The sequence below is a fragment of the Lissotriton helveticus genome, chromosome 7, assembly GCF_964261635.1.
Source record: "Lissotriton helveticus chromosome 7, aLisHel1.1, whole genome shotgun sequence".
NCBI lineage: Eukaryota > Metazoa > Chordata > Amphibia > Caudata > Salamandridae > Lissotriton > Lissotriton helveticus.
In genome coordinates, this window is record NC_136068.1 from 430,657,215 (window position 1) to 430,683,419 (window position 26,205).

Here is a 26,205-nt window from a genome sequence, read left to right on the forward strand (position 1 = left end):
CCCGCCGAGGAGGGGAATTGAACCCTGGTCCCGGGCTAGACCTCTGCATCAGGGTCTGCCGCTCTAACCATTGAGCCACACTTCTCCACAGAGTACAGGGGATTATTCTAGTAATAAATACATATATTTTTAGAATATATAACTTGTGTGGTGTCCTTTCATTTGATATTACAGGATTGCATATGGTAAAACAGCTGGTTTCACATGCCCTCTTGAGTTAAGCCTTTAGGCTGCTTAGTCCATGCTACCATTAGGATAGCTTGTCTTTTTAAGGTTGACTTACAATGACCACCATAAGGGATTTTTTGGACTGATACAAGGTGCCCACAGAATTGTGGACATCATACATCAGGCCAACTTCTCACACCGGGGCACTCAGCCCCAGCTCTGGCCCGAAGCTGCACAAAGGGGAAGGGGTGTAACCACCCCCACCCCTGGCCCTCCCATAGGTGGGGCCATAGAGTTAGTCCATCCCCTATTTTTACTATAAGAATAGAACCCCAGTCCCTAGGACTTTAGATTACCCTGGACGAAACTCTGCAACATTTCTTGGACCTTCGACATTCCATATCAACTGGAAGACGGAAGAAATCTCCCTTGTGGTCAAGGAGTGACCACCCTGTTCAAACAGGCCCCAACTGCATCTTTGCCGAGGCTACCGCCGGATCCCAAAGACTCTGTGACACAGTACACGGACTTCCAGACATCTCTGATGCTGCTCTACGTTCCCAGCAAAGCGGAGACCTGTGGCGGACACGAGACACGCGGGACCGAAACTCCTGGACATTCTGTATTTTGCAAGCTGCACCTACTTCCCGAGGTACCTCGAAGTTGTGCATTGAGGTGCTTTAAGCCTCAGCCTGAGCACCTTTTGCACCGAAGATCAGAGGCCCACACTCCACAGGCCCCGCTTTTGCATTTCAGCTCAACACATCTTCGCGGTTCCTAGTCTGTTGGCTAGTGAGACCCTCAAAGACTTTCCTTTGAATCTAACTTGTTTTCCTGGTTGCTCCAAGCCTGCTCCAACTTCCCGGCAAAGGAGAAGTTCCTCAGACCTTGCTGGTCTGCACCAAAGCCAATCTCGACATCTTGCGTGGATTGCGTTTGCCAAAAATTAAAGATATACCCAAAAAGGTAGAGCTCAATGCTCCAGGGTCCTGCTAGCAGGAGCCGGAAACAAGCACTGAAAATGCAATAGGTCTCGCAATAGAAGAGTTTGACCTTTTGGTGTTGTAAATGTACATTTTTTTTTTTGGTTTATATTTTTTCAAATTATAAAAGTATTAGTTTTGTTTTTTGTAAAGTGAATAGTTATAAATCTACCAAATGTTAAATTTATAGCATTAGTAAAGTTACATGTTTAGTTTTGTCCTTGTTTACATGTATTGATGTGCAAACTTACAATTTTGTGTAAAATGTTATAAATAAAGGATAGTGACCTAATGTTGTTTCTAATTTTTAATGCTAAAACTTTTTACATTGAAAAAAGTACAAAATAAACATGTAAATTACCTAAAGCTATAAAGTTAACATTTGGTTGAATTATAACTATTCATTTTACAAAAAACAAAAGTAATACTTTTATAATTTTAAAAATTAAAAAAAAAAATTTAAAAATTACATTTGCAACACCAAAAGCTCAAAATTTTCTATTGCGAGACCTATTGCATTTTGAATATCACTCAGCTAAAGTGCCCTGGTGATTGGATCACGTGGTGTGGGCTATCACAACAGTAATTGTGTCTGTTCCTGCATTGTTCATTTTCCTGCTCTGCAGCCTTCTGAGATTGTGTGACTGGGTGTCTGCCTATGACAGACTCCTGTGACAGTGAATACATTTCCTGCAAGACAAAGTTCTTTGTGATTGAAAGTTATGAGCGAGTCTATCACTGTGCTGCCTGTGGCGAGTGCAAACTACAATCAATTTGCACAGCTTAAAATAATATTTTTTAAAACATGATTTTATTATGCCAGTTTCAAAAACAACTAGTAGTTTCATTTAACCTGCATTAACAGTAGCATTTTTGGAAGTCCTTTACTGTAGCCTTTATTCAAATAAATAAAAAACCAGCGGTAGGAGCTTTGGCAGGAGCAAATTCAGAGGCGAGCAGGGTGGCGCTACACGAATGTCCGGTGAGTATGTTTGTTTACACATCAGCGCGCGGCAGGGAGGGGTTTCTTCCCCTGAGTGACTGTGCAGGGATTAGTGACAGACTGAGTAATTTGCATTGAGCTGACAGAACTTGGGAGCTGTGCAGCATCATCAAAATATAAACAAAAAGTGCGATGGTAATCGTGTTATTCCACTGTTGCACATGCATTAGAACGCTTGTGCATGCCAGCGGAATGACGCATGTGCCATATTCTTTACTTTTTCATTTGTCGATCCTATCTGGCGGCCACGGCTTGTGTTGGTAAATAAAATGTCGATTTTCTGGTGCCAAAGCGTCAGTTACATTTAAAAACAAGATAAGAAGAAACAATGGCAGAAAGGATGGGGAGAAAGGAAAGTAAGGGAGAGAAAGGAGGAAGATTAGGAAAATAAGGAAAGGAGAAAGCAGCTAAGAAGAATTGTGAGGGAGTTACATCAGCACGAGAAACAAGAGGTGGTGAGGGGAAAATGGAATGAGATGAGATTGGAGCGGAAGAAGGAAGAGGAGACATGGTGTGGAGATAGAGAGGCGGAAAAGAGACACCAATATGAAGAAGGGATGAGGCGGGGATAAGGGAGGGATAGAAGCTGGAAGGAGAGCGTCGGGGGAAGGGTAATTTATGGTGGAAAAAAGGAAATGAGTGATGGAGAGGTGGAGAAGAGAATACGAGGGGCTTAGATAAAGAAATAGGAGAGGCGAGGAGGAAGGGAAACTGGGGTAAGGAACAGCCGACGGAGGAGAAAAAACCATCAGGGGCAGAGGAAGGAAGAGAGATGAAAGTGACTGCAGAGGAAAGAGAGGGATTAAAGTGCGACAGGGGAGCAGCGCCACCAGGCTGAAGGGATATGGGGAGATGCGCTGCAGTGATGGAAGGAGCACAGACAGCTGTGAATGTCAGAGCCGCAGATACGGGCCCAGTATCTCCGCCGCCATCAGGAGCCATCAAAGACCCAGGTGTCCTTCTAGTCGAGCCTGGCGCCAGCGGGCACGAGACGGAGCTTGGAGACCCGTGACGGGGCGGAGAGAGGGGGGTGACGAACATTGAGAGACCGAGGGTGACAGAAGCAAAGATACCCAGGCAGGGCCGCACACTAAAAGAACTAAGAGGCAGAGGCAAGCGGAGACAGGAAGGCTGTAACAGAGGAAGACAGAGTGACAAACATGCAGAAACGGAGGCAAAGACAGAGAGAGAGACAGGGAATGGTTGGCAGAGAGATGGCGACAGACAGAGGCAAAGAAAGAGCCAGACTGTAGGAGAGTAGGGTCTGCTATCCTATGGTCACCCCAAATTTTTGCTTTTTGCTTCACTGGTTTTCGACTACTGAGGATGTGGGCCTGCTAATCAGACCCCCAGCCTGCTGTGCTCTCTCTAAATTAGTAATACATGTGCTATAGGTACATACCACAATTGGAAATGGACTCCTTGTCAGCCCCTGTATAATGCACTATAGGTGCCCAGGGAATAGGTGCCACCAAGGCCTACCAGGGGCTGCAGCATATCTTTTGCCACCCCTGGCTGGTTCTTAAATTGACACAACTGGCTGATCACTCAGCTGGGGTAAGGTGGTGTAATCACCCCTTGCTTAGATATAGTATACCTATATCTAAACCTATATCTGGACACATATAAACCTGTGAGCCACTCCTATGGAAGGCCTTATCAATCCTGGAGGCAGAGTGTGTGGTTTAATGTGAGATGGAGCTCTAGCATGAGCTGAGCCTGTCTGCAGCTGTCGGGAACAACTCCCTAAGCTGTTTCAGGATAATGCCATACCATATACTATTAAGTGCATTATAATCCTCGCGGTTATATAGCAACTTTGGTTTGGCTTTATCAAAACATGTCGTGTAAGGTGTCATACGATTTGGAATACTATCCCCTTGCCAGTCCTGGCGACGGGGATAGCATTCCACCCCTCTAGAGGGAGAAGACATGTTACTTTACTGAAATGCGGTTAATTTTAAAAGAGCCTCAGATCCACAAAATGGATGCTTCTGCCACAGACACGGGTCTGACCCCCTGCAGCTGACCGAAACTCAGCCAAGGGGGCCTGGACAAAGGGTTTCCTGTCGCAGGGAGGTGTCACACCCCCCCAGACAGGAGATAGTGGATTGTAGCAGGGAGGTTTGAAAGAAACCAGACAGTGCTGGGGGCGCACAAGGCTGCCCCTTGCATAATCTGGCCAAACCGGTTCTGGGGCACTCCAGCCCCCGTCCCAGCGCGGCCAGGATCAAAGGAAGGGGGTGTATCCACCCACTTCCTGGGTCCCACCCATAGGAGGGGACCTAGCAGGTAATCCAGCCCCCTAGATTCGAATAAGAGTGGGAGCAGTGCCAATGCACTTCAGATTATCCTGATCAAACTTAAGAAACGAAACTCTGGACCCTTCGACATCCTACTCGACGTAGAAGACTGAAGAATCTCCTTTGTGGTCAAGGAGTGACCACCCTGTGCAAACAGGCACCATCCAACCCATCGAAGTCTGCTTTGTTGCAGTTCCCGCCGGAACTAGAGCGACAGAGATCGACGAGATCAAGCTTGCCTGCCTTCTAACAGCCCGATCCACAGTCCCTGCAGAGCTGAGACCCGTGGAGGCGACCGGAAGCGTGGGGCACGCCATCTTGAAAAGACCACGAGACGCTGACCGTGCAGCCCACGAGTGACCCTCGAAGCTGTACCACGGGGTTTGAGAAGCCCCAACCCTGAGCCACTCTTGCACCGAAGTTCACCCCTCTACACTCGACGAGTGCTGCGTGGGGCCCTTCTGCTTCTTTTGGCTCAACGCGTTGGCCCGGTCACTTGCCAGCTGGCTTGTGGCCCCTGTGCCGGCGAAAACCAAAATAAGACTTGTGAATCTGGTTGCTCCAGATTTGCACCCGCTCCCCTGAAAAGGAGCACCCACTCTGACCCTCCTGGACCGAGTGAGAAGCAATCTTCCAGTTCCGCGTGGATTGCTTTTGCCAAGTGTTGTTTGCTCCCATCTTGAAGCCGACAGCGCCGACGGCGAGAGCCTGCGTGGGACAGATCGTGACCCGCTCCTGGACGTCGTAGATGCCCCAGAGCCCACGTGACAGCGGAGAGAAGCTCCTCGACAACCACCTGATTGCGCCAGACATTGCCTGGTCCCGTCCTGGTTCCACCCTGGTCACTGCTGAGTGACGAAGACTCTGTCCCCTCTGCTTCTAGGTACTTTTCGACTTGGGTCCACCCTTGGATCCCACCGGACACTTCTCCTTCCCCTGCAGCATCTTCAGCTTCAAGCACCAAGAGCCTGCGTGACAAAACCCAACACTACTTCGACCCTGTGCACCCGCTTCCTGTGGGTGAGGTAACATTGCAACGCCGGTGTTCCCACACTGGTACACACCTCTAGGGTCTGTGTCTAAAGTTCTGTCTTTCTAGGTTCAGCGGAAGTGTCCTTAAACTCTATTTGTGTAACTTTTATGCACCATTGAATTAACATTGGTACATGCTTGTGCTTTCAGCACTGCACCCGAATCCCGCGGGCTTTTCCCGACTTCAGCATTGCTTGTCCCGACTGCTCCCAGCGATTCCCTAGGCCCTAGGCCTAACCACTGATCGATTGGTATCTCTTATACCATTTTTTTAGTATATGGTTTGAGTGGCCCCTCGCCCTCATCCAAAATTGTGCAACTTTGTATGTTATACTGTGCTTTTGATTTAACGCTTGTGCCCCTTTGTTCATAAATAATACTGGGGATTACTTTTAGAAATAAATACATATATTTTTATAATATATACTTGTGTGGTGTCCTTTCATTTGACATTACAGGACTGTGATTGGTAAAACAGCTCGCTTAACACGACCTCTTGAGTTTAGCCTTTAAGGCTGCTTAGTCTATGCTACCATTAAGATAGCTTGTCTATAAGGTTGACTTACAACCAGACACCATAAGGGATTGTTTGGACTGATACAAGGTGGTTCCGGAATTGGAAACATCATATATCAGGCCAACTTCTCACACAGACAAAGGCCGAATGAGATAAGCAGAGTCAGACAAGTACAACAGAGACAGAAACTAACGAACAGCCATAGAAAGATCTCAACAGCAACAGACTGAGGCAAAGACAGAGACAGGTAGTAACAGATTTGCAGATACAGAGTTGGCAGACACCTACAGAGTCAGAGAAAGAGACTGGCAGGGGCATGGAGGCAGAGTTTAGAAGGAGGTAGATAACAAGACGGAGGGCATTGCTGTGGGGAGGAGAAATGCGACACGGCCGCAGCAGGGGGCGGAGCGGGGAGAGCGGCGATGAGGGAGAGACACGTCCTGGCGGCCGTGAATAGTGTGAACTAGCAGGGGCCTTTGAAGTGAAGCTAAGCTTCACTTCAAAGGTGTGGGAGGAGTGCGGCTGAGGGGAAGACGGCGTGGCACCCGTCAAAGTGAAAGCCGTGGGGAGTGAATAAATTAGGGGAGGAGAAATGCCTGAGGCACAGCGCACGCTGGGGATAGCCGTGGGAGGGAGCTATGTCACTTTCATGTGCACGCGCTTTTAATGTCAATGCGCTTGCGCATTGAGCTTAAATTTTACGGGCTCTGCAAGGAATCGCCATGGAATCGCAAGTTGGTTTAAGCCCCTATAGTCTCGCAAGCTCAATGCGCATGCGCATTGACAGGCGAGACCTAAAAAGAACTGAAAGTAACTGAAAGCATCCTGGGATATCAAGGGTCTCTGGAGAGTTCCTTAAAGGCACGGTATCCCTTTTCCAGACACATAATGGCAGCCTATGGGGCTTGTCTGTCCAAACCTTCCTCTCTATCATAGCAAAGGATTTTTGTGAAGGGGAGTTTCTGTAGGTGTGAAACTTAATGTGTGTAAAATGTAATATTATTTGGCTATCTTTTTCAATTCGAGATGAAGTGCTGGCCAATGTAGCCTTGTAGTTTGTAGGCTGCATTATTGGTCTTTGATTTTCTGTTAAGTGTCTATGCAGGACTGCAGAAGAAGACAACTTAAGAGTCTATTTCGATTGCTCCGGGGTCCACGCACATGGGCGGGACTATTCACAAGATTATGACTATACACAGAGATTCCCTGCTACAGAATAAGCACAAACGTTGCTCTCTCTATCGTCCTGGAACCAACAACATGGTATAGATATTCAATAGAGTTGAAAGAATCCATCCAAATCGCTAAATCCCAGTGCAAGGATTGGAAAGCTGAAATTTGAGAGGTTTAAGTTATACCGACTTACGCCTCACTCAGTCACGGGGAAAGTGGCTTGACCTATTCAGAGGCAGGAGGCCCAACACACGTTCCAAACAAGGCTGAGGGATAATCTTAAAAGTAATGACTCTAGGGATGAGTCGTGGAAAGATGCACAAGGCTTAAAAATTGTTCAGAGGAATATTGATATGAGGCATGCAACTTCAAAAACTTAAGTATGTGTGGGTGACTGTGTGAGGGTAAAATACCCACAAAAACATTGTTTGTCACTAAGTTTTCACCAACTATTGAATATGCAAAGTTATTTCAGAATGCTGTTAGACTGGATGATAACCGCATCAAGAATCGGAAACAAAGCGCAGTGATTCTTCCCGATTTGTAAACTCATGGCGCTTTGGTAAGGTGCTCAGGTAAAAAGAAAATGTCCTTGCGTAGAAGCACACAAGGTGGATTCACATAAATCTTTGTGTGACTACGTCCTAGAATGATATTGTACTTTCCGTTTGTATGTAGGTTTCTATTCAGGCATATGCCGTTTTGTGGTGGGGTTGGGTGTGTTTTTTTTTTTTTTTTCTTAAATCTTTTATGGCGGGAAGGGGGGGATATGTGTGGTATCCTGTGTGACAAGATTCATGATGTGTAAATATTTAGAATCCTTTTCCCTGGGTATTTTGAGAATGTTGCAGAGTTAGAAAGCCTATTCGCTTTTGAACTTTGTTGTGTCAGTTAGCTGCTGGTTATGGATGTGACATTTCTGTATGCAGAGTAACTTTTATTAAAATAACCATTTCAACACTCTTTCTGAAGGCACACTTATTTCTCCACAAAATCTTACCAGAGATGCTAGTTAATCCGCTTACTGAGAACTTACCCCCTAATATAGATGGAAATAATTCATGAGACCCAAACTCTACCAGAAACAGTAACGAATAGTTTTCTTACCTGTCGGTGTAGTTTTGCAGCTTGAAGATCTTTCTGGATTCACTATGCTGTGCATTATTCCGCGGTCTTGTGGTTGGGTCCGGATTCGTAGTCTTTTCTTTTTTTTTTTTTTTTTTTTTTTCTTTGCCCAGGTGGGCGTCGGCGTCACACCCCCTTTGGGTGTATTTCCGGTGACGTCGGCATGCTTCCTGCGGAAGCTCCCACTCTTGGGCGCCATCTTCGGGTTCTTTTTTTCCGTGTTTCTTTCGTTTCCGAAGTAATGGCAATGTTCATCTTAGTTTGTATTTACCGCTTTGTACTTTCAAAGTCTATTCTTTAGTTAACCACCTCTTCTCTCTCCAGCCTCATCTTTCTGGCGGAGGTGGGTGGGTTCGCTAGTGAATCCAGAAAGATCTTCAAGCTGCAAAACTACACCGACAGGTAAGAAAACTATTCGTTTTGCAGCGTGAATCTTTCTGGATTCACTATGCTGTGCATAGATTTTGTAGCGGTTTCTCATCTCTGTGGCGGCTGGGTGGAAGATGAGCGTTGGGTGTTGAATATGTGCCGTAGCACCTTCTGTCCCACTTGAGCTTCCTTGTTCATTTGTATGTCCACACAGTAGTGCTTCGTGAACGTGTGCACCGAAGCCCATGTTGCCGCCAGGCATATGTCCTCTATGGGTGTGTTAGCCAGGAAGGCTATTGTAGCGCCCTTCTTCCTGGTGGAGTGGGCACGCGTCCCCTCAGCCAGTTCCTGTCCTGCCCGTTTGTGGCAGAGTTGGATTGTTTGTGCGATCCATCGTGCAATGGTCCTTTTGGTTACTGCTTTGCCCATGAAGCTGTTTGCGAAGGACACAAAAAACTGTTTCGTTTTCCTGTGCCCCTTTGTCCTTTCAATGTAGTGCATGACTGCCCTTCTGGCGTCCAGGGTGTGCAGAGCTCTCTCTGCGCTGGTTGTGGGTTTTTGGAAAAAACTCGGTATCTGTATCGACTGGTTCATGTGAAAATTGGATACCACCTTCGGCATGAAGTGTGGGTCAGTCCTCATCACAACTCTATCGTTGTGTATTTGTATGTATGGTTCTTGTAGCGTCAGCGCTTGAAGCTCGCTTACTCTGCGTAAGGACGTTATCGCAACCAGGAAGGCTGTTTTCATAGTTAGCATCTTTAGGGAGGCCTTGTGAAGTGGTTCAAAGGGCTCTTTCATGAGTTCCGTTAGGACTGTGTTCAAGTTCCATGCAGGTGGCGGCACCCGCTTGGGTGGTGCGATCCTTTTCGCTCCTTCTAGGAATCTCTTCACCACCTGTGATGTGAAGAAGCTCCTGCACGTTTCTCCCCTTGTGTAGGCTACTATCGCTGCCAAGTGAACTCTTAACGAGGATGAGCTAAGGTTCTTCTCCAGTAAGTGCGTCAGGTACCTTAGCACTGTGGAGTCCCTCTTCATCTTATTGTGGAGTCTTTCCTGTCTGCACCATATTGTGAATCTTTTCCATTTCGCAACGTAGCACTTTCGAGTGCTGGGCCTTCGTGCCTCCCGAAGTACCCTCAGGGTGCTTTCTGGTAGTCTCAAATGTGCGAACTCTATGTCCTCAGGAGCCACGCTACTAGGCTCATGCTCTCTGGCTCTGGATGCAGTACCTCTCCTTTCTGCATGGACAGTAGATCTTTCCTCCTGCTGAATCTGTGGGGTGCACACTGTGTCATCTCCATGATCTGCGAGTACCAGGTCTGCCTCGCCCACTGCGGTGCGACCAGTATCAGTGTCATGTTGCTCGCTCTGCATTTGCTCAGTACTCTGTGCATCAGTGGTATCGGGGGAAAGGCGTAGGCAAATGTCCTTGACCAATCTATCCATAGGGCATTCCCCAGTGTCCCCTCCTCGGGCTGCCTGGATGCGAAGTTTTGGCATTTTGCATTCTGGCGTGTGGCAAACAGGTCCACCGATGGTGTCCCCCACCTGTCGAACAGGTATCTTGTCTCCTGAGCATTGAGCTCCCACTCGTGGGATGCCGATGTCTGCCTGCTGAGCCAATCGGCTTGTATGTTGTCCTTCCCTGGTAGGTGTATGGCTAGCAGGTCTATCTTGAGAGGGATGGCCCATCTCCATATCTCCTGCGCCAGCGTTGAAAGCGGTGCGGACTGTGTGCCCCCCTGCTTGTTGATGTAGAACATCGCAGTGGTGTTGTCTGTTTGTATCAATACCTTGTGCTTGTACAGTCTTGTTTGAAAGGCCTTCAGTGCAAGGAAGATTGTCTTCAATTCTAAGTAATTGATGTGCTTTGTGGCATCCGTCGGTGTCCACAGTCCCCTCACCTTGAGCTCCTCCATGTGAGCGCCCCATCCCTTCAGGGATGCGTCTGTGGTGATGGTCACTGTTGGCGTTGGGGGCGTTAGAGGCTTTCCCCTTGCTATGTTCTCCATGGTCCACCATGTCATCTCCTTCTGCACTGCGTGCGTTACAACCACTAGATCCTCCCAACTGCCTGTAGCTTGTGACCATTGCTCCTGTAGCCATTCTTGAATGGGTCTCATGTGGAGTCGTACATTCGGTACCAGGTGGATGCATGATGCCATCATCCCCATGATCTTGCTCGCCGTCCTCACTGTCCGAGCTTGTCCCTTCCGGTAGAGGCGAGTTTCCTTCACCAGCGCCCTCGCCCTCTTCTCGCTGGGGAACACCTTGCCCTGTAAGGTGTTGATCTGTGCTCCCAGGAAGATCTTCACTTGTTCCGGCTCCATTGATGATTTCTTCCAATGGATGGAGAACCCCAGGTTTATGAGCGTGCTGGTCACTGTATGTGCGTGCAGCTTGCATTTCTGGTATGAGTTTGCTTTCACCAGCCAGTCGTCCAGGTAAGGGTATACATGTATCCCCTGCCTTCTTAGGTGCGCCGCGACTGCTGCGAGGCACTTTGTGAAAACTCTTGGTGCCGATTTTAGACCGAAGGCCAGTGTCGTGAACTGGTAGTGGCTTTCTCCGACGGTGAACCTGAGCATGTGCTTGTGCTTCCTGTTCATTGGGATGTGCAGGTATGCATCTTTGAGGTCTATAGTGACCATGAAGTCCCCGGTCTGCAACTGTGGGAGCACCTCTTGCAGGGAGGTCATTTTGAATTTTTGCGTTCTTATGAATCGGTTCACGAACCGTAAATCGAGAATGGGCCTCATTGTCTCGTCTACTTTTGGTACCAGGAAGTATGTTGAGTATACTCCTGTGTTTCTTTCTTTGAAGGGTACCCTTTCTATGGCCTGCTTCCGCAGGAGTTCTTTTGCTTCTTCCTGAAGGCACTGCAGCTGCTTGCTTGCTAGCGGCTTTCTTCTTGGTTTTCTGCTTGTTGGCCTCGCCTCCAACTCTATGCAGTATCCGAATTGGATAATGTTGAGGATCCATTTGTCTGATGTGATTCCTCTCCACTCCTGGAGGTGGAATCTTAATCTCCCTCCCACTGGTGTCCTGTGGTCGTGGGTGTCTAGTTTGTCTTGACCCATCTGTACGTGCTGGCCCCTGGGATCTTTTTTGTGTGTGGGCACACGGGTTTTTTCGAAGTCACTTGGAGGTGGGCTGCTGGCCCCCTCTTCTATTTTGTCCTCGTCCATTTCTCCCTCGAAAGGACTGGCCTCTTTGTTGGTACTGCCAGGGCTGTTTCTGATGGCCCTGCTGACCCTGCGAGTCTGCCTGGTGCGTTTGCTGGAAAGCCTGGTGTGAAGTACCTGGCTGGTTTCCCCCTCTCCCGCCAGGCCTCCGTGACGGGGTGCCCCTCTTGTTCCCTCTGAACTGCAATGCTCCCATGGATCTTGCTGTTTCGTTATCCTTCTTAAGTTGGCTGAGTTGCTCATCAACTGTTTGTCCGAAAAGCGTACTGCCGTTGAACGGGGTGTTCAGGATGCTGTGTTGCACCTCCGGTTTGAAACCGGATATCCTGAGCCAGGCGTGTCTCCTTTCCGTGACGCCCATCATCATGAGCCTGCTGGCCGTGTCTGCCCCATCCAGAGCCGTCTTAAGGCAAGAATTTGCAGCATTCTTCCCCTCTTCAATTAGCTTTTCGGCTTTCTGCTTGGCATCCTGGGGCAAGTCCTTCACCAACTGTCCCAGTCCCTCCATGATTTGGTACATGTGTCTGTTCACCAGGGCGTTGGAATTAGCCATGCGCCAGTGGGTCGCGGCATTCCGTTCGATCCTTCTGCCCACCAGATCCATCCTTTTGCTCTCTTTATCCGGTGGCGGGCCCGAGGTAGTGGGTACGTTAGCCCTCCTCCTTGCTGTGGCCGTGATAATGGAGTCTGCGGAGACCGTGCCCTGAATGTAGGCCGGGTCCTTTGCGGCATGCTTGTACTTCTTCTCAGTTCTGGGAGTCACTGCCTTGCATGTTGCGGGCTCCCTGAAAGCTTCCTTCCCCTGAGCCAAGACGCTCTCGAGCATCGGGAGGAACTGGCTCCTCGTTTGTGTTGGGGGCAATGTTTCCAGAAGAAAGTCTGCTTTCTGCTTCTCTTCGTCGAGCTTGAGCTTGAAAGCTGCTGCGGCAGATTGTATCACCGCGTTGTAGGCCCCGATGTCGTCCGGCGGCGAGGGCCTCGAGGGGTAGGTGTCGACCACCTCCTCCGGGCTGTCGGTCTCGACATCGATGTAATCCACATCCTGAAGGTCATAGGGCGCCGACTCTGTGTCTGTCCTGCCCTCATCTTCCTCCCCATAGCTGTAGCTCTCGTGGGGATTCTCGTACTCCTCCTGGTCGTCGAACACCTCGACGTCCCGGTCTTGCTCGGTGACTTCGGCGACCTCCTCTTCTTCCTCCTCGACCGCCTCCAGCACTGGTGGCTTGGTCTTCTGAGGGATCGTGAAGGCCTTCATCCTTGCGTCGAAATCTTTTTTCCGCTGCATGAAGTTCTCCATTTCTGCCTCGAGGCGCCTTCTTTTCTTTTCCATCTCGGCCGCGTGTTCCGCGTCGGATGGTTCCGCCGGTCTCTTCGACGGATGGCTCGTCGCCGTGCCTCTCGGAGTCGAAGTTTTCGACGTCGAACCGGATATCGGGTCTCTGGTCGTCGTCGACAGTTTCGGGTCTTTCTCCCTCGTCGATCGATCCTTTTCGGGGACGATTTTCGACGTCTTCTGCTGATCAGCAGCTCTCGGCGCCGGGGACTCCTTCTCTGAGGATCCGCTGGGCCTGGGAGTAGTCGCGGACGCCGCCTTTTTTGGCGTCGGCGCTTTCGGGGTCTTGCCCTCGATTTTTCGAGACTCAGAGTCTCTCGGGTTCTTGGGGGCCGAAGAGTCTCCTACCTTGTCAGAAGTCTTCGTGTAATCGGTCTCTACGACCGTGTAGCAGTCGTCTTCGGCGGCAGCGTTGTCTTCTTCCTCGGAGGACATCCCCAGCTCGTAGAGCGACGGGGTCGGGGCCTTCCCCTGCAGGGTGGCGTGTGCTACCCTCTGCCTCTCTCTCACACGAAGGGTCTTCGGGGTGAAGGCGGAACAGGCGTTGCAGTCTCCGCTTTCGTGGTCCACCGGTAGGCAAAGGTTGCATACCGGGTGCTGGTCTTTCTGCGCGTACTTGTGGTGGCAGTTCCGGCAGAACTTGAACGGCGTGTTGTCCATCCTCGAGCGTCCAGGGCCTCTCTGGTCGCGTGTTCGTCGACGTTCGTCGAAGATCTGGATGGAAAACGCCTTATCTTTGCTTGTCTTTCGTCGGTGAAGTCCCCTGGAGTCTTCAGATGACTTCTCCTCGTCTTTTCTGTATTTTCTTTCTTCTTTCTCCAAAAATGTCTGGAGCCCAAACGGGAACGATCCAGACCCGACCGCGGAAAAAAAGAATCTGAAGATGGCGCCCAAGAGTGGGAGCTTCCGCAGGAAGCATGCCGACGTCACCGGAAATACACCCAAAGGGGGTGTGACGCCGACGCCCACCTGGGCAAAGAAAAAAAAAAAAAAAAACAAAGAAAAGACTACGAATCCGGACCCAACCACAAGACCGCGGAATAATGCACAGCATAGTGAATCCAGAAAGATTCACGCTGCAAAACTTGCTCATCCAACAATACTCAAAACCCTCCCACTGATAATTGGCACATCCCTCCTTGGCTAAACTGCACCAGAGATAGTAACCAGAACACTGCGCAGGGGTTGCAAATCCTACTATATGTGAGAAAGTGGCTCTATATATACTGGACCAAATGAAGGTACAGTGTGTATAGAGGCCACAAGACCCAGAGGTATGACAGAGGTTAAAGTCAGGTCTGACGTTACTCTCTGAAGTGGTAGCTTGGTCGAGCAGTAAGGCAGTACCAGAGGACAGTGTAAAGCATTTGCTGTACACACTCAGTCAGCAAAAGGTTTACACACTCAAGGACTGAACTCCAGGCAAATTGTTTTTATATCAAAAGATATAGTTGTTTTGTTTTAAGAATCAACAGGTATCAAAATATACTTCTCAATATGAGAGGTCTCAGATGAGTACCTTGCAGAAAGGCAATAAACTTGATAAACACAATAGGTACATGGGTTGCAGTAGGCAACACAATTCTAAACAATTTAGCATTCAGCTCAATGGGGTTTTCTACATAAATGCAGCTGGTTACTTTATTGATTACTTTTGTAATCCCAGGACTGGATCCTAGATTCAGTCTTGTGGTCTAAGCTGAAAACAGTTTAGCAAAACCAATTTGACACTTAGAAACTTTTCAATGAAAATCTGGCGATGTTATCCAATGGGAGAAAATTCAGGTTACAGGTAATATACGTTCTCATTACTTTTCTAATTCAGGACTGGGCTCCTAGGTCCAGCACTGGGGTCTCTACGCTAAACAGGTAAGCAATTACGTTTCAGTAGTTGGTAACGTCCTCAGGGTCTTGATTCACTCAGGCACTGGCCAGGCTTGGCGGGTGCAGAGTGTGCAGGGTTCGCGTTTCCGGGCTGATGCCAGGGCTTGTTACTTGCTTTGAGCAGTACCACTGCTCGTGGGAGACCCAGGTAGTCAAAGTCACAAGGCAGTCAGGTCCTCTGGGGTTTTTGAGGTTGCGTACCACTGGAGACGGTGGGGTTTAGCAGGAGCAGGTTAGAGGGTCGACAGGCTGGTAGGGCTGGGGCCAAATCAGTTGGTGTCTTCCTCTTTTTAGCAGCTGCACAGCAGGTCTTGTTTCTTGTTCTTTCGGAATCTGGATCTGTGGAAAAAGGTTCAGGGTGCCCCTAAATACTAAATGTAGGGGCGTTACAGGTAGGACAAGGGCAGAGACCAATGGGTCCCTGTCCTGGGGTGGGTACACCCCCTAGCCTGCTCCTCTCCTGTGGGAGGGGGGCAGGAGCCTAGTTGTGATTGGGCAGGGCTCCCCATCTTCAACATGGCCGGAGCCCGGGGTCGTGCATCACCTCGCCTCTCCCACATCAGGGGTGGAGTTGGCACAGGCTGGCACACCCCCTTTTCCGACGTAGGATTTCCCATCTGTACTCGCGTTACCTCACCCACAGGAAGCGGGTGCATAGGTGTCAAAGTGTGTCGGGTTTCGTCGCTGAATCCTATGGAGCCTTGGAGAAAGATGCTGCAGGCGACCAGGAGAGAAGTGTCCGGTTGGTTCCAAGGGCGGATCAAGGATGAAGAGTACCTGAAAGCAGAGGGGACAGAGTCTGGGTCACTAGCCAGTGACCAGGAAAGAACCAGGCGATGTCGGGATGCAATCAGGTGATGTCGTGAAGCTTGTCTCTGCAGCCACGTGGACCAGGAGGTGTCGACGACGACCAGGAGCTGGATACGGACTGTCCCACGAAGGATCTCGCTGTCGGCGGTGTCGGCTTCCGGATTGGAGTCAACAAGCCTTGGCAAAGGCAACCCACGTAGGAATCGAAGATGGCTTCTGGATCAGACCAGCAAGGTCTGATGGGCTTCTCCTTTTCAGGGAAGCAGGGGACAGTCTGGAGCAACCAGACCAGCGTTGTAAATTCAAAGGTTCGTCGTCACAGAGGCCACTAGCAAACGGGCAAGTGACCGGACAGACGCGTCGAGCAGGAAAATGCAGAAGGGCCCCACGCAGAACTCGTGGAGTGTGGAGGGCTGATCTTCGGTGAAGTTGGTGCTTGGGGCTGGGGCTACTCAAACCCCAATGCACAACTTCGAGGGTGCCTCAGAAGTTGCACGGAAAGCAATTCGCTGGCTTTCCAAGATGGCCGGTCCCACGTCTCGCGTCGCCTCCACAGGTCTCAGCCTTGCTGTGGCTGTTGATCGGGCTGAAGGAAGTCTGGAAGTCCGGGTCTTGTCAGGCTCTGTGCTCGGGCTCCGGCAAGAGCCTCGACAAAGCAAACCGTTGATCGCTTGATGGTGCCTGCTTGCACAGGGTGGTCACTCCTTGACCACAAGGGAGATTCTTCAGTCTTCAAGTAGAACGTCGAAGGTCCAGAGTTTCGTTTCAAGTTTCAGTCAGGATAAATCTAAAGTCTTGGGACTCAGCTCCTACCTATATACTGATCTGGTGGGCAGGATTACCTGCTAGGTCCCTCCTATGGGTGGGACCAGGGAATGGGGTGGTTACACACCTTTCCCTTTGTCCAGTTTCGCGCCAGAGCTGGGGCTGGCGTGCCCCAGCAACTGTGCATGGGACACCTTGTGTGCCCCAGGCAGTCTCATTTCATTCAGCCCTCCCTGCCCCAATACACCATGGCCTGTCTGGGGTGGTGCTAGCACCTCCCAAGACAGGAAACCTATTGTCCAAGCCTCCCTCGCTGGAAGGACTCCCAGCAGCAGGAAGTCAGACTTGTGTCTGTGGCAGCAGCATCCATTTTGTGATGCTGAGGCTCTGGTTAACTTTAACCGGGATTAGTAGGAACAACATGTCTTCTCCCTCTAGAAGGGTGGAATGCTACCCCTGTCGCCAGAACTGGCGAGGGGATAGTATTCCAAAGCGTATGACACCTTACACGACATGTTTTGATAAAGCCAAACCAAAGTTAGCAATAACCGCGAGGATTATAATGCACTTAAGAGTATAATGATATGGCTATATCATAGAACAGCTATAAGGACATGGTTCCAAAAGCTGCAGACAGGCTCAGCTCATGCTAGAGCCTCATCTCACATAAAACCAAGCACTCTGCCTTCAGGATTGTTAAGGCCTGCCATAGGAGTGACTTATAGGTATATAGGTGTCTATATATAAGGGTAGGTATAGGGATACTATACCTAAGCAAGGGGTGATTACACCACCTTGCCCCAGCTGAGTGATCAGCCAGTTGTGTCAGTTTGGATGGCCAGCCAGGGGTGGCAAAAGATATGCTGCAGCCCCTGGTAGGCCTTGGATGCACCTATGCCCTGAGTACCTAAGGTACACTATATACAGGGGCTCATAAGGTGACCCAATATCCAATTGGAGATGTACCTAAAGTACATGGAATCCATTTTACAGTGAGAGCAGATAGCCTGGGGTCCCGATTAGCAGGGTCCCAGGCCAACTAAGTCGAAAACCAGCTAAACACTAGGCAAAAAATCTGGGGTAACCATAGTCAGGTATCCACCTTCCTACAATGGCACCACTGCACTTACAGTGCCTAGGAATGGCCCTGGGTACTGTAGGGGCGCAGGGCTCATGCACCTGTGCCCACACCATTGGCATCGGGCACCCAGCTAAAGGGGTATCTGATGTATGCCAGGGCAGTGGGTTTGTGGGCATGGCACACAGGGATGTGTGCCATGTCGACTTTCTTTAGCTCTGCACCAGGACACTCAGCCTGAAAAGGCAGTGTGTGTGTGTCAGGGTGCAGGGCCCCTAAGGGTGGCACAATAAGTGCTGCAGCCCTTAGGGGTCTTCTCTGGTCACAATGCCCTGGGTACCTAGGGTACCATTTACTAGGGGCTGACATGTGGCCAAAGATGCAAATTGGGTTTAGCTTTGTCCAGTTTTTAGGTAAGGAACACAGGCCCTGGGTAAAGTGATTGGCAGGGACCCAGGGCACATTAAGGAAAAGTGCATTAGGTATCAGGCAAAAAGTCAGTGAGTACTGCAACAGAAATTCACTTTCTCACACTATACAATTCAATAGGACCTGTCACTCAGGGGTCTGAGGTTCTGCTAAAGAAGGGATCCAGCATGGGTTAATTCTTGGGCAACGATAAACTTGCTTTATTCCAAAAACATCAAATAAGCAATTTAGAATTCAGAACTTAAAATAAGTTTTAAAAACTGATTTAATTGAAACAGGATTTTATTTGTTCCCAGCAAGACCCATGCAACCACAGCGGCTTCCAAAGCCAGCATTTCCCCTCTTCATTTTCACCCTCCATCTCCCCATCGGAGTTTGTTGTGGATGGGGTTGTGGGGCTCTGTTCGTTTCCTCTGCTTAAGGGGTAGTCTCAGCTGGTATAGTGTGGGGTTGCGGGCGTTTTCGCTTCGCATTAGATCACATTTTAGGCTGCATATAAAGAAGCTTCAGACAAGGTGCTCCATACACAGAGCAGAAACAGCTCTTCATACACACAGCTCTCACCTCTTGTCCTTGGCACTGCGCACAACCCGTTTGGTATCCTCCTCATCATCACTGAGCAGGACAGGCCTGGGGACAAACATGCAAGAGGTTAGGAGTTAAAGAGAAACGAAGGAAGAAACAAAGTGGTTAAAATGACAGGGGAGAAAAACAGAAAGGGATTAACATATTGGCCAACACGTCATCTTCGATTTAGAAGGAGCAGTGTTCAAAAAATAGATTCTGCAATTTACATGTAAACGCTGGAATACCTAATGTCAATGTGTGGCATACAATTCAATTTCACGGCAAGGTTTGTGATTTCTCCTATATGTCACAATACTGCACCTAGAGCAAGACAAAGGTGCCAACTGGCATTTGCGTAAGTGGTTCAACTTTATTAACACAGCAAGAGAATAGTATAGAACAACTGGTTTATGTCACTTTCATAAAGGCCAAAACAAAATGGAGAGCCCCGTCAGTACACAAATGATAAAAGCTTAACTGTTCACTTTTTACCTTAGTGTTACAGCAATAACCTTACGGCAAGCAAAAAGACAAGAGGACATTCCAGGACTGGGAGTGTGAGGTTGAGCAAATGGGAAACAAAACTGAAATATATCGCTCAATTGTCATGGAGGATATTTGCCGATAAAAATGCTCAACAGTAGACATCAATTATGCAAAATAACAAGTTGACAACCAAACAATGGTAAGTACCTTACTTTGCCATTAAAACTGAGCCCAGCAGGCCAATACACACCAGACAAAAGGATGGGCTCGCACTAGAACAGAGGAATGAGCACATTAAAATATCAGATTTATACATTGGTCTTATTAGTACAGCACTCTGCAGTTTAATTTAACATCCTGGGTGAAATGTCTTTCTTCTCAGTCTCCCTAGTCGCAAATGACCGATGGATTTGTAATGCAGTGCAAGATTGAAATTTCTTTGCTACTGGTTCTAGTTTGTTAGAACTTTAATGCTATGTGAGCACAGTACTATGTTCTTTTTACTAAGGGTGGGCGTAGTTCGCGAAGTAGCGCTACGCGAAGCTACGCGAAGTGCACTTCGCGAACTTCACGTAGCACTACGCGAGCTGCGTAGTAACATGTTCGCACTGTGCAAGATGCATTTTCAATGATTGCACAGTGCGAACAAGCATACGGCACTGTGAAATCATTGAAAACGGCATCTTGCACAGTGCGAGCTGTAGTTTTCTGCCGCTCGAGTAGATTTTTACTCGAGCGGCAGCTTTCTCAACACGAACTGGTAGTTTCTGATCGCGAGCGGTCGCGAGCATGCACGACCACTCGCAATGAGAAACCTGACCTACCCGCGTTGAGTCTCACCGGGATGTCATTTTGCTTGCTCGCGAACATGACGTTGAGGACCGCGAACAAGCAAAAGATGACCTCTGCACTACGCTATGCTGCGCTACGCGTGTTCGCACTGTGCTACGTGCAGCTTGCGAAGTTGCGCAAACTACGCGAGCGTAGCGTAGTGCTTCGCCCAGGGTTACTTTTTACTAAACATTACTCAATCTCTCATATGATGCAACCAGGTACTAAGTGTTTGGTGGTGGTATGTACAGAAAAGAACTAGCTTGCCTTATTTCATTTGCACAGCAGGCAACTGTCACAGTTATGGTAGTGTAGCAGTATTTACATATAAACGTGGATGCTTAACGTAGAGATTTGTTGTTGCCCCTGTTACTTACCGGTAATCTTCATTACTCCGAGTATACTCTTCCTTAGCTTATCTTAAGAGGAATTAATAGAGCGCACGGTCATCCAGAGGTTTCACGGTGCTGATCAGGCAGGTGTCACGTCGTAGAGAGGTTACGCAAGAGCTTACTCATACAGCCAGGTCTTAAGCAGTCTTCTGAACCCCAGGATGTTGTTGCACGTCCGGATAGCTAGTGGCAAAGAGTTCCAGAATTTTGGGGCGAGGTAAGAGAACCTGCGCCCTCCCTGGCGTTTGAGCTTGAAGGTGGGAGTAGACAAGAGCTGAAGATGGGCAGACCGTAAGTTGCGGAGAGGAGAGAGCCTTACTATCAGGCTGCTGATAAATTTAGGGCTCCTGCCATACAGGGCTTTAAAAATTATACACCCTGACTTAAAGGCAGCGCGTTGGGCAATAGGTAGCCAATGAAGTTTGTCCAACAAAGGTCTAGCAGATAGCCATCTAGGTTGCTTGTGAATTAACCTGGCGGCCTGATTTTGTACCAGTTGAAGGCGCTTGAGTAAGCATGAAGGAGGCAGAGGTAGAAAGAATTGGAAAAATCAAGGCGAGACAGTACCAAAGCCATCACAACCTGTATCAGGGCAGAGTGGGTAAGCAGGTGGGCAATTTTCCTAATCCTGCGTAGCTGGAATAAGCAGGACGAGACCACTGCCCCCACTTGTCCTCTTAGAGAAAGGGCTGCATTAATGATTACCCCAAGACTTTTCACAGATGAAGAGGGGATAGGAGAGGGACCCAATTCTGCCGGCCAGTAGTGTGGGCCCCAGGAAAGTTCACACTTCCCAGGCAAGATTAATTCGGTCTTGCCAGGGTTAAGTTTCAGATGGTTTACGTCCATCCAGCTCTGGATGTGGAGCATGGTGGTTTGAAATTTAAGGATGGAATCAGAGGAACTGTCCAGCGTGAAAACGAGCTGGAGGTCATGTTTTTTAAGGAATGGATCAGGGGCCGGAGATAGAGATTAAACAGTAGTGGGGAAAGGGACGAGCCCTGTGGGACTCTACATGAAGTCACGAGCTTAGGGGCAGTGAAAGAGGCGAGACAAGCAGCTTGGGTTCTGCCTTCAAGGAAGGATTTAATCCAATTGTAGGCAGAGCCCAGTATGCCAGCCTGTTCGACACGGTCCAACAGGATTTTATGGTTGACGGTGTTGAAAGCGGCTGACAAATCTAGTAACACCAGAGTCTGAGAGTCCCCTTTGTCAGCATTGGCTCTCATGGTGTCCAGCGTAGCCAGAATCACAGCCTCAGTAGAGTGGGTGGGCTGAAAGCCTGCCTGATGTGGCTCTAAGTATTCGGTCTGTTCGATAAAGTTGGATGAGACTCTAAGTTCTTGGCCAAGAAAGGAAGGAGAGAGATAGGCCGATAATTAGAGGGGTTCACAGCATCAGCCTCCGTTTCCAGTTTGCAATAATCTAGTGGATAACACCGATACTGAGGTTCCGTGGTTTTCGGGACCGGACTCCATTTTGTTTTGCGTTGTTCGAGACACCATTTTGTGTTGCCCTCACGTAGGCCGTGGTAGTGAACGAACGAAGTTGCATGGGCCTCGTTCATGTACATATTAACGTGGGCCTTTTCGACTTGCGAGTGAATTGCAAGATGCTGACCCCTTTTCACCTGAAACTGACCCTTCCTCGAAGCTAGTTTCGTTAGCTGATCGTAATCTGGGAATCCAATCATTGTTCAGGACATCGTTAGTTTCTTGCACATATCTTATCCTACAGTACATCTGAATTGCTCTTTTCTTTAGGTCTTTTCATTACATGGGTAGTGCTTTCAATTATGGGATTGTCCGGCTTTTGGTAATCGAATTTGGGACAGTCCTAATAATTAACTTGTGGGTTGGTACAATGTAAAGTGAGCTTTTTGGAATGTGATAATGTATAGAAATGTGTTTCTATTGGTCAGAATTTGCCGCAATGGGTGTGCATTTGTAATGGGATGAAACTGTGCATAAAAGAAGATGTCTTGCTCTACAAAAATTGAGAAGGTTCCTGAGTTGTACACCTTGTTGTATTGCTTGGTTCACGGTTACTAGCTGCAGCTAATAAATTGATCTCGGACGCCACCTAGAAGTATTCCGTGTCTCTGTATTGCCAAGACAGGTGGACTTGAAGACATCGGGTGTGTCCCTGGCACCGCCGGTTCTGAAGAAGACCTGGTTCTTCAGTTGGCGCCCACGTGGGGCGACATCAAGCGGTACCGGTCCAAGCCCGAGGATCGGGAGGAGCCACGTGAGACAATTCTGGAGGAAGGCCGCCACTTCATCGACCCCTGCATGTCGACGTGGACCGAAGGTGTTTTCTGCGAGGCTTCCCGCTTTCCGACTGCTACGAAGGACTGCTGCCCTGACTGTCGCCCTGTCTTGGACCCTCGATAGATGCTTTGTAGAGCGAGACGATAGACTGTCTTCTGGTGGCGTGACAGATACCTTGGTTAAGTATAAGTGGGTCGCTCCCACGAATTTGTTTGGTTCTTGGTATTGGTTTCATTCGATCACTGCAGTAATCGAAGCCGAGGGACTTGTATATTTGCGAGAGTATTGATAGTCGATAACGAATAGTTTCTTACCTGTCGGTGTAGTTTTGCAGCTTGAAGATCTTTCTGGATTCACTATGCTGTGCATATTCCGCAATCTGGTGGTTGGGTCCGGAATCGTAGACTTTTTTTCTCTCTTTTTTTTTTTTTCGTAGCCCAGGTGGGCGTCGACGTCCCACCATTTGGTGTACCTTCGGTGACGTGGGCATGCTTCTGGCGGAAGCTACCACCCTTGGGCGCCATCTTCAGATTCTTTTTTCCGCCGTTGGGTCTGGATCGTCGCGTGAAGCTCCAGAAGTTAGGAGGAGAAAAGGAGGAAATACAGAAACTCTTCGACGGTAAAGACCTGAGAAGATCGGGAGAAGAGGACCATCAGAGAGGAGACGACGAAGAAAGGAAAGAACTTAGAGATCTTCGACGTCCCTGGAGGAATGCGCACACAGGGGGCCCCCTGAGCGCAGGGATGTACAAGACACCCTTTAAATTCTGCAAAAACTGCCACCATAAGTTCGCGCAGAAGGACCAGCACCCGGTCTGCAACCTCTGCCTGCCAATCGACCACGAGAGCAGAGACTGCAACGCCTGCTCCGTCTTCAAGCCGAAGACACTCCGAGTTCGAGAGAGACAGTCCACTACACGATGCAGGGCAAGGGCCAGGCCCCGACGCTTTACAAACTGGGCCTCTCCACCGACGACGAGGACAACATCGCCGAAGGTCCAGATGACTTCACGGTCGCAGAGACCGATAAGAAAACGCCTGACAAGGTAGGAGAGTCTACGACCCCGAAAACCCCCACAGGGTCTCGAAAGCCAGAGGCAGACTCTCGAAAGTCAGAGCCCAGAGTTTCGAAAGGAGCACCGGCGCCGAAAACTTCGACGACCGAAGCTGCATCCTCCGAAAAAGAGCACAGCGGATCCTTCGAGAAGGACTGCCGGAGGCCGAAGACCAGCGAAAAGCATAGGTCATCGAAGCAGGCCCCCAAAAAAGGGTCTTCGACTTCGACGGAAAAGGAGCCGAAGAAAGTTTCGACGTCGACGACGCCGCCGAAAAGAGCAGCCGAAACGCCCGAGGACGAGCAGGCCGCAGAGATGCAGAGAAAGAAAAGAAGGCTCGAAGACGAAATGGAGAATATCCTTCAGAGAAAGATGGACTTCGACAAAAAGATGAGAAGTTACAGGATCCCCTCGAAGCCGGCACCGACCGTCGCTGAGGTACAGGAGCACGAGGAGTTCGACGTCGAAGAGACGCCGAAAACTCCGGACCCCTCGGAGCACAAAGAGGAAGAAGACCTCTACTACACTGAAGGGGATTACGGGGAGCAGCAGTCAAGCTATGGCTCAGGTTCCTCGACGGCCCAAGACCTGGAATGGCAGGACATCGAGGCCGAAAACCCAGAGGAGGCTGTGGAGACATACCCCTCGAGGCCTTCGCCACCGGATGACATTGGGGCATACAATGAGGTTGTCAGGAAAGCGGCAGCAGCCTATGGAGCTAAGCTGGAAGAGGAGAAGCCAAAAGCAGATTTCCTGCTGGAGACATTGCTCCCCACACAGACAAGAAGCCACTTCTTGCCCATGCTAAAGAGTGTCACAGACCAGGGGAAGGAAGCCTTCAAGGACCCGGCTACATGCAGATCAGTAACGCCGAGGACGGAGAAGAAATACTAATTCTCTTCCCAGGACCCAGCTTACATCAAGGGGTCCGTCACAGCAGACTCAATCGCTGTAACGGCCAGAAAAAGGGCAAACGTCCCAACAACATCTGGACCTCCACCTGACAAGGAAAGCAGGAGGATGGATCTAACTGGCAGGAAAATAGAGAGGAACGCCGCAACGCACTGGCGGAGGGCGAACTCCAACGCCCTCCTGAATAGACATCAATACCAGCATTGGGATGAGATGGGCCAATTGCTCAAGCACCTCCCGGAACAATACCGTGAGAGGGCATCACACCTTGAGGAAGAGGGGAAAAGCATCGCTAACTCGTGCCTCAAGACAGCCTTGGATGGGGCAGAAACAGCCAGCAGACTGATGGCTATAGGCATCACAGAGAGAAGGCAAGCCTGGCTCAGGATCTCAGGCTTCAAGGCTGAGGTTCAGAACAACATCCTGAGCACACCCTTCAACGGCGAAACACTGTTCGGAGCCCCAGTTGATGAGAAGCTCACCCAACTGAAGGACAACGAGACGGCAAGGTCCATGGGGGCCCTGCAATTCAGGGGGATGAGAAGGGGCACTCCTATACGGAGGCCGAACGGCAGGGGTGGAAGCCAACAAGGGCAATCACACCAGGCATTCCACCAGGGACAACAGGGTGACAACCAAAGTCACTAGGGCCAGCAGAGGCAAACTGGAATTACCAGAGCAGGGGCCAGTCCTTTCGATCAAGAGGAAATGGACGGGGCCAGAGAAGGAGAGGCGGTTAACAACCCCCCTCAAAGTGACTTCACACGGAAAACAGTGCTCTCCCACTCGAACCCTCTGGGGGAGGAGCACGGGAAAACAAACAGGAGAGGGCTACACGGACAAGACACAAAGGAACATGTGACGCCAGTAGGAGGAAGCTTGAGATTTTTTCTCCAGGAGTGGAGAAAAATAACAGACAAGTGGACACTCAACATTATGCAGTTCGGATACTGCATAGAGTTGGAAAAGAGACCACCAAACAGACAGCCAAAGAAAAGAGAGCACTCTGGAAGAGAGCTGCGATTACTCCAAGAGGAAGCTCAAGAACTCCTCCTCAAAGCGGCCATCGAACGGGTTCCGTTCAAAGAACAAAACAAGGGAGTGTACTCAAACTACTTCCTGGTGCCAAAAGTGGACGAAAGTCTAAGACCCATCCTGGACCTACGGTTCCTAAACAAATACGTAAAGACTCAAAAATTCAAGAGGACGTCCCTACAAGAGGTCATCCCGCAGATAAAGGCCAGGGACTTCTTGTCCACCATAGACCTCAAAGATGCGTACCTGCACATCCCCATGAACAGGCAGCACAAGCACATGCTAAGATTCACAGTGAACAAGGATCACTACCAATTCACGACCCTGGCATTCGGCCTAAAGTCCGCACCAAGGGTGTTCACCAAATGCCTTGCGGCAGTGGCCGCACATCTAAGAAGAAAGGGGATACACGTGTACCCCTACCTCGACGATTGGCTCGTAAAGGCAAGCTCTTACAGGACATGCAAAGATCATGCAGAACAGGTCACAAGAACGCT

The 26,205-nt window shown here is 49.4% G+C and overlaps 1 protein-coding gene across 1 annotated transcript in view; it reads right to left on the bottom strand.

The window, feature by feature from the left end:
• EIF3C (eukaryotic translation initiation factor 3 subunit C) overlaps nt 1-26,205 on the bottom strand; it is a 683,261-nt gene that overhangs the window by 566,209 nt on the left and 90,847 nt on the right. Inside the window, exon 3 of the mRNA XM_078652326.1 lies at nt 18,725-18,790. Coding sequence (XP_078508452.1) covers nt 18,725-18,790 — 66 coding nt within the window. The remainder of the gene's footprint in view (nt 1-18,724; nt 18,791-26,205) is intronic.